The sequence below is a fragment of the Heptranchias perlo genome, unplaced genomic scaffold, assembly GCF_035084215.1.
Source record: "Heptranchias perlo isolate sHepPer1 unplaced genomic scaffold, sHepPer1.hap1 HAP1_SCAFFOLD_304, whole genome shotgun sequence".
NCBI lineage: Eukaryota > Metazoa > Chordata > Chondrichthyes > Hexanchiformes > Hexanchidae > Heptranchias > Heptranchias perlo.
Genome location: NW_027139316.1, coordinates 87,442 through 103,230, shown reverse-complemented (window position 1 = coordinate 103,230; position 15,789 = coordinate 87,442). Strand labels below are relative to the sequence as shown.

Below are 15,789 nucleotides of genomic sequence, written 5' to 3'. Positions count from 1 at the left end.
GAATACTTCAAATGTTTCATTTATTATAAAGAGAATTCAATAGTTTAAATTATTTGATTGATTAATTTATTCTGTAAATAACCAAGAGTTTAATTTATTGTATAAAAAATTCAATAGCTAAATTTATTATGTAAATAGTTCAATTGTTTAATATTTTATAAATAATTCAAGTGTTTAATTTTTATGTAAATTATTGAATTGTTTAATTTATTATATGAATAATTAAATTGATATATTTGATAAATAATTCAGTAGTTTAATTATATAATAATTGAAGTGTATAATTTACGAAATAAATAGCTCCGTTGTTTAATTTATTGTATAAATAATTCAATTTGTGAATTTATTATACAAATAAACAAGTGTTTAATTTATTATATGAAGCATTCAAGTGTATAATTTATTACGTAAATACTTCATTTGTTTAATTTATTATTTAAATAATTCAACTGTTTCATTTATTATCTAAATAATTCAACTGTTTCATTTATTATATAAATAATTCAATAGTTTAATTCATTATATAAATAATCAATTGTTTAATTTCTTACATAACTACGTCAGTTGTTAAATTAAACTATTGAATTATTTTCATAATAAATTAAGTATCCAAATAATTCAATAGTTTAATTTATTATATAATAATGCATGTCTAATTTATTATATAAAAAATCAATTGTTTAATTTATTATATAAATAATCCAAGTGTTAAAATTATTATATAAAGAGGTCGTGTTTAAATTATATAATTAATTCACAGGTTTAACTTATCATACAAAGATTCAAGTGTTTATTTAATCATATTAATATTCCATTATTTAATTTATTGAATGAAGAATTTCAAAACGTTATTTATTATATAAATAATCAAGTGTTTCATTTATTATATAAATAATCAAGTGTTTCATTTATTATATAAATAATCAAGTGTTTCATTTATATAAATAATCAAGTGTTTCATTTATATAAATAATCAAGTGTTTCATTTATATAAATAATCAAGTGTTTCATTTATTATATAAATAATCAAGTGTTTCATTTATTATAAATAATTCATTGAATTATTTCTATGATAAATGAAACACGAATTGTTTATGTAATAAATTAAACAATTGATTATTTAATGAATTGAACTATTCAATTATTTATGAAATGAATTGAACGATTGAATTATTAAGAAAATAAATTAAACACTTGAATTATCTGCTTCCAATGTTTTTGTTTTTCGGCCTGATATTAAGAGCATCAATGGCGGCTGCATCACCCAGCATGCAGCGCGGTTCAGATTGTGCCCTATCTGAATCAATGGAGCCCAGCACGCAGGCGCAGTAGTGACTCATTACCGGTCAGTGTGTCCTGAGCATGCGCGGCCAGTCGAGGCTGCGGGAGGAGCGCGTTCGGTGCAGGTCAGAGGATCGGAGCAAGAGGCTCAATAAACCCCGGGGCCCGGGTCCGGGCTCAGGCCCAGGCTCAGGCTTTACAAACCCCGAGTGCGGCCCCAGACCCGAATATAAAACAGTGAACATTATCCCCCCCTCACTACCCGCCGGGAAATGAAGGGGAAATGGGGATCGGTCAGGGAGCGTCTGTAAATGAAGGAGAAATGGGGATCGGTCAGGGAGCGTCTGTAAATGAAGGAGAAATTGTGATCGGTCGGGGAGCGTCTGTCAATGAAGGAGAAATGGGGATCGGTCAGGGAGCGTCTGTCAATGAAGGAGAAATGGTGATCTCGATATCTTCAGTCATCCAGGGAGCTCTAGCTTTGGATGCTGTTCGTTTCCTCCTCGTGGGAATCTGTCTACTCTGTACCCAAACCCACTCCTCCTTGAAGGCCTCCCACTGTTCAATTACTGTTCTGCCTGACAATTTTTGATTCCAATCCACCTGGACAAGATCCCTTTTTAACTCACTGGAATTAGCCCTCCTCCAGTTAAGAATTTTCACATTTGACTGTCCCCTGTCCTTTTCCATAACTGTTCTAAACCGAATGAGATTATGATCACTGCTGCCCCACTGAAACATGCTCCACCTGCCCCACTTCATTCTCCACACCGAGCCCACTGCTGCTCTCACACTCACTCACTCTCTCACACTCACTCACTCTCTCACACTCTCTCTCACACCCTTTCACTCATGGTTTCGGGCCACTGAAAGATGATGCGATGGGTTTGGATTTCAGCACAGGGAGGAGGGAGAGTGTGTGGGACGGGGATTTACAGCTTTGAGGAATGAGAGAGGAAATAATGTTCCATAGAAAGTAGAGCTATCTGATCTGAATTTCTATCCTGTAATTACAGTGATAACTTTTATAAACTCCTTTTACAGGGGAGGATTTGCAGAGGGAAACTCAAACCAAAGATCACGTCAAGATCTGACAGAGTCACTCGATTCATCAGGACCTGAATATCATCGGCCTTTGAATGTTGAAGGAGAAATGTTTGTCTGTTCTATCCGTGGGAGAAGATTTCAAACATCAGTGTGAGTGGAAAAGCACCGAGACACACACACCCGAGTGAGAGTGTTCAAGTGCACTGACTGTGGAAAGAGCTTTAACCAGTTACACAGCCTGAAAAAACATCGCACCGTTCACAGCGGGGAGAAACCGTACACGTGTTCTGTGTGTGGACGAGGTTTCAACTGATCGTCCAACCTGGAGAGACACAAGGACACCCGGACCATGGAGAAACCGTGGAAATGTGGGGACTGTGGGAAGGGATTCAATTACCCTTCAGAGCTGGAAACTCATCGACACAGTCACACCGGGGAGAGGCCGTTCACCTGCTCCGTGTGTGGGAAGGGATTCGCTCAGTCATCCACCCTGCTGACACACCAGCGAGTTCACTCTGATGAGAGACCTTTTAAATGTTCTGACTGTGAGATGAGGTTTAAAAGCAAAATTAATCTGCTGATACACCAACGCACTCACACTGGGGAGAGGCCGTTCACCTGCTCCGTGTGTGGGAAGGGATTCACTATTTCATCCAGCCTCCAGACACACCAGCGAGTTCACACTGGGGAGAGGCCTTTTAAATGTTCTGACTGTGAGAAAAGGTTTAAATGCAAAAGGAATCTGCTGACACACCAATGTACCCACACTGGGGAGAGGCCGTTCTCCTGCTCCGTGTGTGGGAAGGGATTCACTCAGTCATCCACCCTGCTGACACACCAGCGAGTTCACACTGGGGAGAGCCCGTTCACCTGCTCCGTGTGTGGGAAGGGATTCACTCAGTCATCCGTCCTCCTGACACACCAGCGAGTTCACACAGGGGAGAGGCCGTTCACCTGCTCCGTGTGTGGGAACGGATACACTCGGTCATCCAGCCTCCAGACACACCAGCTAGTTCACTCTGATGAGAGATCTTTTAAATGTTCTGACTGTGAGAAGAGGTTTAAAAGCAAAAGTAATCTGCTGACACACCAACGCACTCACACTGGGGAGAGACCGTTCATCTGCTCTGTGTGTGGGAAGGGATTCACTCGGTCATCTGAGCTTCTGACACACCAGCGAGTTCACACTGGGGAGAGGCCTTTTAAATGTTCTGACTGTGAGAAGAGGTTTAAAAGCAAAAGTAATCTGCTGACACACCAACGCACTCACACTGGGGAGAGACCGTTCATCTGCTCTGTGTGTGGGAAGGGATTCACTCGGTCATCTCACCTCCTGACACACCAGCCAGTTCACACGAATGAGAGACCTTTTAAATGTTCTGACTGTGAGAAGAGGTTTAAAAGCAAAATTGAACTGCTGAAACACCAACGCACCCACACTGGGGAGAGGCCGTTCATCTGCTCTGTGTGTGGGAAGGGATTCACTCGGTCATCTGAGCTTCTGACACACCAGCGAGTTCACACTGGGGAGAGGCCGTTCATCTGCACCGTGTGCAGGAAGAGATTCACTCAGTCATCCAACCTGCTGACACACCAGCGAGTTCACACTGGGGAGAGGCCGTTCACCTGCTCCGTGTGTGGGAAGAGATTCACTCAGCCTTTCATCCTGCAGAGACACCAGCGAGTTCACTCCGATGAGAGACCTTTTAAATGTTCTGACTGTGAGAAGAGGTTTAAAAGCAAATTTAATCTGCTGACACACCAACGCACTCACACTGGAGAGGGGCCGTTCACCTGCTCAGTGTGTGGGAAGGGATTCACTCAGTCATCCACCCTGCTGAAACACCAGCAAGTTCACACTGAGAGACCTTTAAATGTTCTGACTGTGGGAAGAGATTTAAAATCAGAAACGAACTGCTGAGACATCGACGCACTCACACTGGGGAGAGACTTTTCACCTGCTCTGTGTGTGGGAAGAGATTCACTCGATCATCCCACCTTCTGAAACATTAACTTGTTCACACTATTGAGTGACCTTTTCATGCAGTGACTGTGAGAAGAGCTTTAAAAGCAGAAATGAACTGCTGACACATCAACGCATGCCCATTGGTTGAGAGACTGTTCACCTGCTCCGTGTGTGGGAAGGGATTCACTCAGTCATCACACGTGCTGAGACACCAGCGAGTTCACGAAATGAGCAGGTCCAACGAGCCGGTCTGTAACACAGGCCAATGACTCAGTGCAGCTCGTTACCCAGTCACTGGGCTCCGTTATAGCCTCTCCTGTCAGTGACACACAAAGAGAAATTGTAAATCTGAAACAGAAAGAGATAATGTATAACACTTCATATCAACCATCAGTTTTTCCCTCTTTCCGGCTTTTAAAACAATCTCACAGTTTGTCAAACCCGAAACAGCCTCTGGGATTTGCTGATTGAGAATTTCCGAGGAAATTGGGACCGTCACGAAGTATCGGAACAAATGTCCCCGCTGAGGTTTCGGGATTGTTACTGGTTTATTTATATCAGTGAGTGACCAATTTTAAACTAGGTGAGGGTCTAAACCTAAGGTAAGAGCCTGGGATAGACAAGAGATTCTTCAATGTATCAAGTTAAATTACACTGATTCCACCAACACTGGACATCACATCCCTCAAACATTGTTACCTGTTACTGTATAAAACTGGTGAGGGTGGAAATGGGAAATAACTGCAAAAAACTTCATTGTATCAAAGTTAATTCTGATCATTATTATTACACAAACATTCTACAGCCGGTCCCTTAAAAAGGACCCAATATCAAACCAGTCCCCAGTCCTTGGGCCTGTGCCTATGTTGTGATTTGCACCCGCTTCTGACTGACTTGGTATCAGACGCACTCCCGTCAACAGTAAACGGATGGAGCCGGATCCATAAGAGAAAAATGAGGACCGACCTCCGCGGTTCTCCCAGAGTGCGGGAGGCGGAGTAACAGCAGCAGACAGAGAGATCTCTCTAAACCAACCGCTGCCGCCGGAGAGAAGCGAGTCCCGTTCCGAGCCGTGTCTGTCAGGCGCCCGCTGACCCTCTCTTCACTGAAGGGGACCGATTCAGCACCAACTCACACACCCACCATTGGATCATTGAATCACCTTCAACACCTGAATTGCATCACCACTTAATCCTCTATACACGAGGAAATACAAACCTTGTCCATGCAACCTGTCCTCATAATTTAAACATTTTAGCCCCGGTATCATTCTGGTCTTTCTGCGCTGCATCCCCTCCACGGCCAATATATCCTTCCTGAGGTCTGGTGCCCAGGACTGAATGCCGTACTCTAAATGTGGTCTCAACAGAGTTTATAGAATTGTAACATAAATTCCACCCTTTTGAATTCCAGTTCCCTTGAGATAAAGGCCGACATTCCATTAGCCATTTTAATTATTTTTTGCACCTGTCTGCCAACTCGTCATGATTTCCCGAAGTATCTCTGCTCACCCACAGTTCCTGGCTTCTCACCATTTTGAAAATACTCTGATTTATCTTGCTTCGGGCCAAAGTGGATGGCCTCACACTTCCCCAGATTGAAACTTTGAACACTCTGGGGCTCTTTTGTATAGAAAAGAGAAGGCTGAGGGTGACCTGATACAGGACTTTAAGATTATGCAAGGGTTTGATCGGTCAGATGTCGATAAGGTGTTTGTACTTTTGGGAGTGGGGACGTCAAAACTTCAGGCCATGAATATAATAGTCATCAATAAATCCAATCTGGCATTCAAGAGAAACATATTTATCCAGAGAGTCGTTAGAATGTGCAGCTCTCTCCCACAAGGAGTAGTTGAGGCGAATCGCATGGATGCATTTACAGGGAAGCTGGATAAACACATGGAGGAGAAAGGAATATTCGGGTTTGCTCATCGGGTTAGATGAAGAGGGGTTGGAGGAGGCTCGTCTGCAGCATAAACACCGGTATAGTCTAGTTGGGCCGAATTGCCTGTTTCTGTGATGTACATTCTATGTAATTCTATGTAAGCTCCATTTGACACAGTTTTACCAACTCACTGAATCTATCAATTTCCCTTTGTAACTTTATGCTCCCATCTACACTACTCACTGTGCACCCAAACTTGGTGTCGTCGACAAACCTGGATATACCGCTCTCTGTTCCTTTATCTGCCTCATTTATGCAGATCCCTGGGGGACACCACTAATCAAATCCTGTCAATTTGAGTACATACCCATTAACCCGACTCTCTGTCCCCAACTCCAAATCAACTCCCTCCCCATGTCAATCGGTTGCTTTGAATTCCACATGTTCTCATTTCTGTTAACAGTCTCTGATGTTAAACCTTATCGAATGCCTCTGGAAGTCAATATACACATAACCCCCATAGACACTCCATCATTTACCACATTAGTTACATCTTCAAAAAGGTCAACTCGTTTTGTTAGACTTGACATACACTTTACAAATCCATGCTGGCTCTCTCTGATCAATTCAGGTTTATCCAAGTGCTCAGTCATTCTTTCCCTAATAATGGATACTGGTAACTTCCCCACAACAGACGTCAGACTAATAGGTCTATAATTTCCTGCTTTATCTCTCCTACCCTTCGTATAAAACGGAATGACATTGGCAATTTTTTCAATCCATGGAACAATTCCTGAATCAAGAGAGTTTTGAACGATCATGACTAAAGCATGTACAATTTCCTCACCTATTCCCCTTAGTCCCCTGGGATGGTCACCATCAGGTCCTGGAGATTTGTCTATCTTTAATTTAATTATTTTCTCCAATACCATTATTTTACTTACACTGAATCCCCTTGATTTATTTTCAGTTTTCCTCGTGCCTCTGGTACATTATCCTCATGATTTTCTGTGAGTATTTAGCAAGTCTGCCATTTCTTGAATTTCAATTACAATATCACCCCTATCCATCTTTAAGGGCCCACATTACTCTTCGTCACCCTTCTTTCTCTTAATATACGTGTAAAAACCTTGAAAGTTGTCCTTAATTTCACTCACAAGTTTTTCTCGTTTTCCCTCTTTGCACCTTTTACAATTTTTTTTCGTTTCAGCACCACAATAAACAACACTTCACTGTGAAATTTGCTAAATTAGTTCTTCAGTGTCAGAGCGAGAATTGTCCATCCCTAATTTATTTAAAGTAACAAACACAAGCACAAATATTCATTCGTGTATCAAAGCACTGATGGACACAGAAAGATAAACACAGCCTGAAACGCAGTCAGTATCGGGATTCACAGGGAAACGGGCAAGTGAAATAGACAAAGATCAAACAGTCTGAACCCACAACAGAATGTGACGTGTAGCTGATAGATATTAATGAGAGGAGGTGGGAAATGATCCCATGGCTTGGCTCCGAGGCTTAGTTGTTTAAAGCGCTTGGCCAGTAAACAAGAGATCCTCGGTTCAAACTCCCAGCGGTGCCTTTGTGTAATTCATGGTGTTCAGTGAATTTTAGAATGAAAAACGCACAGTGTGGTGTTTGTGTTTTGTGCAGGAGCCAATACGGAACTGATCAGGAAGTCTCTTCAAAAATGCCTTTTCATTATACAGACAGCCCTCTCATAGAATGTGTCCGTGACACGTTCTTGTTTCTGGGCTCGTTGAGGTCGGGGTATAATTCTCGATTCGAGGGTCATACCCTGGAGAAGCCCTAATTTAACCCTAGACTTTTGATCCTTGAACTGCGGTTCAAACTTTTGCAAAGAGGAAAAATAAATCCCCAAATCACTCCACCTGAATCTCACGCGGTCTCGGAAGAAGTTTAGTTCAAACAATCAGGACTTTCATTGAACGAGCTTTGCTTCCAATTGCATTCGACCTTGAAACCGCTCTGGGTTTTCATCTCACTGAAGCAGAGTGTGGCCGCTTTGTATCTGTGAGCATGTCGGTGACGAGGTTACCTCTGATATTGGTCGCTTTCAATTTTTAAGATCTCGCCAAGCTCTGGGAAAAGAAACCGCGAATCGAATTGTCCCTGTAAGCGATGAATTGAAGGGATTGGTGCTCCAAGCAGATCTGGAAAATTCACAGTGCGGTCGCTCAGGAATTCCAAATCCACCCTCTCGCCACTCGGCGATCATATTAACTGAGCAGAGAATAAATGTCACACCCTTTATTTTGGAAAAGCAAAACGGTGGGGATTTTTATCATAGCCCGATGCCTTTCGTGTTGGATCAGATGTTCCCCATTGCGTTACTTTCATCTTCATCGGAGAACCGGTTCGGGCGTTCCTGTGATAAACGGCGACAATTGCCTGTTAATGTTAAATTTAAGATGCAGTCTATAAAATGATGAAATTTCATCACATGCAAAGCACAAAAATCTTATTAAAGTTTTGACTGTCTCTCGGTAACCACGTCAGCATCTCCTTCAGTCTGAAATAGAAAGTTATTGGTTGATTAATGGTGATTAAAACAGTCATTCAACTATGAACAGGGTTTAATTAGCTTCATGTAATTATTTATTAAGTTCATAACTCTTGTTAAATTTAATTCTCTGACTGGGAATGGAACCACGCGGTGATGGGAGCACTGAATTTTAACCACCAGTCCATCGGGGAGCTCCCAGGATTGAGCACCGGACACTATGGAACTGATGACATTTATTTTTGTTTCATTCAGCTCTGTGTTTATTCTCAGGCCTCTTATCTCTCCCTTCTTTTCAGCTTCTGACTGCGGATATTCCTCTGGTCAAATATGAATAATATAGAATATCTCACAGCCCCGCTATATTTGCTCCTTCTCTGCACAGTTCTGTACAAAATCAAACTGTCGGCAGATACCGACAGTGTCTCTCCCTCACTCCCCACAGGAGCAGCAGGAGATGACACTTTAAACTGCCAGTTGCTTCAAACGATGCCCGATAGACCTGCGTTGCCTTGGAGTTTTCCCAGCAGCTGCATTGATTCGATGCGTGAATTTTGGAAATGGAAACATGTCCATCAGCAGCTTGTGGGAGTATTTTCCCTCACTTTCCATTCCATGTCCATGCCTACTTGCACTTGGTGCTGTCATTGCCTGAACATCACCTTCTGTCCCGATAGTCCTTCGAACAGAAAATGCCATTTTGTGCGAGCAGCTTGTCTGACACGAAAATGACCTGAATTACAAAGGGGCGAGTGGGAAAGGCCGCGTTGGTCTGCTTGTTCACAGCAAAGAATTTTCAGCGTTTCCTTGTGGTCCAGTGTTTAGGATTCGGAGCTTTCATCACCACGGCAACGGTTCGATTGGTGTCTGTCTCAACATCCACATATTATCCACTCTACCATAAGTGGACTGGACTCAAATTGCTGATGTTTCACTGTGAGGGTGAAGAGACATAAATGTGTGGACATTAGTTACGAATTCATCAGCTGGGTTGCACCTTTGCTTCTCCCCCCGTCTCAGTCTTTCCATCTTTACCCTTCACTGCCGGTGTTCCAGGTTCGATCATCCGTGGCCGTTCAACGAAGCCTGAGAAGTCCATGAGGGAAAAACACAGAGAGTCAGAGACAGAGACAAGGTGGGATCAAAGTATAGGAAGAAATAGGATCAATGTCAAGTTCTGCGAACGGGCAGAATTTAAGATGGAGCTTGGGAGAGATTCCTTCACGTGTCTCGCAATTTTGCAAGAGACCATTGGGCTCCGAATTAAAAGCATGAGCCGCGCTGGAGAGTCTCTCTGAGAGAGGGAATGCGGTTCGTCAACTCCAGTTCATCGTTATTTGAGCAGTAAACATAACTTTAAGAAGTATCACTGGGAACAGGATTCGAACGTACGCAGGAAATCCCCAGGGGATTTCGAGTCCAACGCCTTAACCACTCGGCCATCGCAGCTACAAACATCTGTTATGCACGGCTGTAAATCAGAATGTGATCTGTGATACAATGTTCTCTCTGACAGGTGAAAGGCACTGATCCCTGGTCTGTGCTGATTCTCTGACAGTTTACTGGGTAAAGGCCCTGATCCCTGGTCTGTGTTGATTCTCTGATAGTTTAGTGGGATTCATTCTGTATCTGTCAGTCTCTGGTACAGTGTGTGAACTTGGGATTGATTCTGTATCTTGTCAGCATTGTGTGTGAGAGTTTGTGATTCATTCTTTATATGCAGTCTCTCATACTGTGTGTTAGTGTGGGATTCTTTCGGTATCTGTCAGTCTCTGGTACTCCGTGTGAGTGTGGGACTCATTCTTTATATACAGTCCCCATGACTGTATGTGGGAGTTGAATTCATCCTAAATATGCAGTTACTCATACTGCATGTTAGTGTGGGATTCATACTGTACCTATCAGTCCCTGGTACTTGATGAGAGTGTGGGATTAACTCTGTGTCTGTCAGTCTCTAGTACTGTATGTGAGTTTGGGATTCCTTCTGTATCTGTGAGTGTTGGATTCATTCTGTGTCTGTGTGTCTCTGGTACTGTATCTGAATGTGAGTTTCATTCTGTATCTGTACGTAATTATTCTCTCAGATTACATTATTGCGTTCAATACTTTAGCTTTAATATCTTAATGTTTGAAGAGTTTTACTCCTTATTTAATTTGTAAATATGGACGAACTTTAGGATTTAATGTTGGAGGTTTTAATCAGATAATTTGTGTGCTTTTTGGACTACTATTAAATCTGAGTACAATTGTGGATGATAATGAATCTTTCAAACTGATAAGGTGACATTTTTGAATTGGTTTGTAATGTGTAGATCAGTCTGTAGAAATGGAATTGATACTGTATCTTTCAGTCTAATATTGTATGAGATTTTTGGACTGGTATATAATGTGTGCCTCAGTCTGCACTAATAGAATTGATACTCTATCTTTAAATTTCATTCTGCGAGTGCATTCTGAACTGGTATCTAATTTGCTTCTCAGGTTTACTATCTTTCAGTATTTCTCAATCGATACTGTACGTGAGGTTTGGATTTGTTTGCAATTTGTAGCAAATGGTTCACTTTTCGAATGGATATTTCATGTATTAAAGTCATGTGTGAGAGAGTTCTGGGCTAGTATTCAATTGGAATCTCAGGTACATTATTGGGATTCATTCTGTCCCTTTCAATCGGATACCATGTGTGATTTCTCTCTGGTATTTAATTCGTAGCTATGTTGCCCTATTGTGAGATTGACACAGTGCCTTTCAATCTGAGAGTGTGATTTTGGACTGGGATTTTTGTATCTGCCTGTCAGCGGGACAGAGTTCGGGGCAAATGGAACAGTGTCTGCCTCACCCGCTCTGTTTGACTGTTGGATTGAAATTGTGTCTCTGGAACTTGGGATCAGTGTGGGACTGACTACTTCTACTGTCTGAGACTGTGGAACTGATGACCTGTCTGTGTCTCTGTGCTCTGTGGGTGATAATGTACCTCCTGTGTGTGAGAAGGAGCTGGCTGCACTCCTCCTTGTGCCTCGGGTGGAGGAAACATCACATTCATTCTGGATCATTCATGGATTCGCCTGTGGAAAGAAAATGATCTCTTGTAACCCAAGAAACGGTGAGGTTGAAAATGGAAAAGTGATCAGTTTAATATCTCGAATGATCATTTTGAATATCCACAAATGAAAACCAGTGATACAAACAGTGTCAGTGTCTGACTCCACTGCAGCACTCAGCTTCTGCACACCAGGTGTGTTGGGCTATTTTACAACAATTTAGTGACATCCAGACACAACCCAACCACTGCACTGATCCATGAATGGGACTACCCGATGGGGCAGGGACCTTTGTACAGGTCAGGTTTCTAATCCCCTCTCCCATGGGACTAACCGTTCAACCGAAAATAAACAGCCGCTGTTTAAATTGTGTCCTTCACACTTCTCACCTGATGCCTGCAATAGATGCTCTTTGTATAACTCCCCACATCCTTACTGTCCGGCTCTGTTTCCACTCTTCACTGTCCAATAACAATAAACAGGGTGAGACTGGAACTAAACCAGGACCATTCACTCCTGGTTTGGGGAGTGAAAGCAGCAATGGTTTTAATAGCAGGTTCTTCCCATTCTCTCTCCCTTCCCCTGGACACACCCTGTCCACACACAGCCCGAGAATGACCTCTCCCTTCCCCCCCTCTCACTCCATGTTCCGGGACCAGTTCCTGATCCACTCCGCCTCTTACAAACAGCCCCCGGACTCCTCCTACCCTTCCCCCGGACTCAATGCCGATCTCTGAGCCCATCTGCGGACACGGTCCCGGAGCGATGAGCTGCTGTAACGAGGCTGCTCTTTGCTCCCTTCCCCCGGGGGCCGTGATCTCTCCATTCCCGCCTGTCTGAGCAAAGGAAGTGGGTCTGGGGGAAAGGTCAGAGGGAATGGGCTCCACAGGCAGTGCAGGAACAGGCACCAGAATGGGAAACAGATGGGATTCCACCAGTGCCTAACGCTGGAATCCAGACTGACTTTACAATCTCCAACTATTAAACTCGAGGTTTCCATCCCTGCTGTTTCTCTCGGGGTCTTTTGATGGGAAAGAGTCTTTCAGAGATAAAGTGAGCGGCTGTGGAATGAGCCAATAGGTTCTGTTCATTCTTGGCTCCCTTACTGATAAAGTAACGTTTGACTCCGAAACTGGAGGGAGGATTCCTCAAACCAATCCTGGAGAAACGGGGGAGGAAAGTGGGAGTCGGTGTATTTGCTGGGACCGTGTAGGATTAATATCAGGCAGCAACAGTCCCAGTTTATTTCAATCGGAGTGAAACTCTCGGTCATTGAGAGTAATACAGAGCGGCCCTGAGCTGCAAGATTGCAGAGGGGACAACATGCAAGAGAGGGTTAAATGTGTGACACTGTCCCTGAGAGTGGGATTAATAATGTGTCTGTCTCTGAAATAATATCAGTGAGAGATGAGACTGCATCTTCTGTCACTCCACCTTGGAATAGAAATTGGAATGGAATATTTTCCAATTTGTTCCTGGGTGAAAACGGGACATTACAGGTCAGTTTCTCTCACTCTTTTGAACAGCATATGAAGGTGGGAGACTGTTACTGAGAGTGATACAGAGACACTGATAGGAAGTGTAATTCTGATACTGTGCCTGTCTGTTTTTATCTCTCTCTAGCGCTGTACATGAAGGTGGAATATTGTTACTGAGTGTGAACCGGACACACTGATGGGAAGTGTGAGACTGATACTGTGTCTGTTTGTCTGTGTGTCTCTCTCTGTCTGTCTGTCTTTCTCTCTCCCTAGTGCTGTACAAGGAGGCGGGATACTGTTACTGAGCGTAATATAGACACACTGATAGAAAGGGAAAGACTGATTCTGTGTCTGTGAACAGACCTCCGGTGCTATTGGTGAGACGGTCACTGTCCCTTTTACTGTATATCAACCGGTCTGACGGGGCATTCATCATTCGCCAGTCCTGTAAGGAAAGGTGGAGAGAAACCGTCTGTAACTGTCTGACACTGGACTGTCTGTGAGCGTTGAATTTATTCAGTCACTAGTCGTGTCTGGGTGTTGAGAACGGGATGGAGACGACACCAGTTACTATTATCTGACAGTCAGTCAGTTTAGCAGGAGAGAGAAACACAGAGAGACTGGAGGAGCCCAGAACGGATAATTTGTATTTTCATCTTAACCAAACATATCACTGTGTGCGGACAATATAATAATGTAAAAGGAGGAGGACAAGGTGAGGCCCAGACAGCATTGAGTCTCATTTCACTATAGACGGACGCAGGACTGGGCACAGGTGAGGGTTTTGTGTTTAAAGATCACTTCACTAAAAACACCTTGACGATCTGGGGTAACAGACGGACATGACGGGCAGGAAAAGACCAGCTCGTTCATCAATCCTGCCCCACATGCCTGGAGCATCGTGACTGGACACTTCCAACACACACCACCAGCCCCACCCGCCGGGAACATGGAATCTCCTGGGAGCGGTTACAAACCAGAAAAAACCAGAAAAAAGGCGGAGAGTCAGCACCCACCGCACCGGAAAGAGTCAGCACCCACCGCACCAGAGAGAGTCAGCATCCACCCCACCAGAGAGGGTCAGCGCCCACCGCACCAGAGAGGGTCGGCACCGACCCCACCAGAGAGAGTCAGCGCCCACCGCACCAGAGAGAGTCAGCACCCACCCCACCAGAGAGGGTCAGCGCCCACCCCACCAGAGAGAGTCGGCGCCCACCGCACCAGAGAGGGTCGGCACCGACCCCACCAGAGAGAGTCAGCACCCACCGCACCAGAGAGAGTCAGCGCCCACCGCACCAGAGAGAGTCAGCGCCCACCGCACCAGAGAGGGTCAGCGCCCACCGCACCAGAGAGGGTCAGCGCCCACCGCACCAGAGAGGGTCAGCGCCCACCGCACCAGAGAGAGTCAGCACCCACCGCACCAGAGAGAGTCAGCGCCCACCGCACCAGAGAGGGTCAGCGCCCACCGCACCAGAGAGAGTCAGCGCCCACCGCACCAGAGAGAGTCAGCACCCACCGCACCAGAGAGAGTCAGCACCCACCGCACCAGAGAGAGTCAGCACCCACCGCACCAGAGAGGGTCAGCACCCACCGCACCAGAGAGGGTCAGCACCCACCGCACCAGAGAGGGTCAGCACCCACCGCACCAGAGAGAGTCAGCACCCACCGCACCAGAGAGAGTCAGAGTCAGCACCCACCGCACCGGAGAGAGTCAGAGTCAGCACCCACCGCACCAGAGAGGGTCAGCACCCACCGCACCAGAGAGAGTCAGCACCCACCGCACCAGAGAGAGTCAGCACTCACCGCACCGGAGAGAGTCAGCACCCACCGCACCAGAGAGAGTCAGCACTCACCGCACCAGAGAGGGTCGGCACCCACCGCACCAGAGGGAGTCGGCACCCACCGCACCAGAGAGTGTCAGCACCCACCACACGAGCCGGGAATGCATTCCAGATGCTCAGTACTCTGTGGGAAAAGAAGCTCCCAACATCCAGACTATTCTTCCCTCTTTGTGGTCGGAACGCCGGTCCGCTGCTTCCCCCCAATCTGTGAAACTGGAAATAATCTTTCACTGGGCAAGCTGTTCAACCATGAGATGGGAGCCATTCAAACATCGTGGGCGCTCTCCCATTGAATTATATTCTGTGCGGAGCGTTCGGTTTTTCGCGAGGTGAAGAAACTCTTGTCTCTCCTTGTGTGTAAATGTGAGGCGAATCTCAGATGATATTCTCACAGTTGAATCCAAAATTTGAAATGTAACTTGTTTGGAGATGCCGGGGATTGAACCCGGGACCTCATACATGCAAAGCATGCGCTCTTCCACTGAGCTACATCCCCACGGGTCAAAAAATACCTGAGAAATAAACAAGCAGACACTTTAGAAGTGAAGCCGTGAGCTTTCTGCTCCGTCTCTCCAGGATATCGAGATGCCCAGCGGTCCCGCGTGTTCACAATGTTCAACCTCTGCTTCAGTTCACGGGGTTTCTGCTCCTCTTTACTTTGAACTTTCCAAAAAAAATCTGCGGAAATAAAAAAAACCCAATCGCCAATGGTCAGTGACAAGGCTG

At 44.8% G+C, this 15,789-nt stretch overlaps 1 protein-coding gene and 1 non-coding gene across 4 annotated transcripts in view; one reads left to right on the top strand and one right to left on the bottom strand.

The window, feature by feature from the left end:
- LOC137311134 (zinc finger protein 84-like) overlaps positions 1-11,309 on the top strand; it is a 76,073-nt gene extending 64,764 nt beyond the window's left edge. For all 3 annotated transcript variants that reach the window (XM_067978507.1, XM_067978505.1, XM_067978506.1), the window contains exon 3: positions 2,326-11,309. In XM_067978507.1, coding sequence (XP_067834608.1) covers positions 2,678-4,249 — 1,572 coding nt within the window. In that variant the 5' untranslated portion in view covers positions 2,326-2,677 and the 3' untranslated portion in view covers positions 4,250-11,309. The remainder of the gene's footprint in view (positions 1-2,325) is intronic.
- A 4,178-nt stretch (positions 11,310-15,487) lies between these two features.
- trnaa-ugc (transfer RNA alanine (anticodon UGC)) lies at positions 15,488-15,559 on the bottom strand. The gene has a single exon. It is a non-coding gene; the product is annotated as a tRNA-Ala (tRNA).
- Between the last annotated feature and the right edge of the window lie 230 nt (positions 15,560-15,789).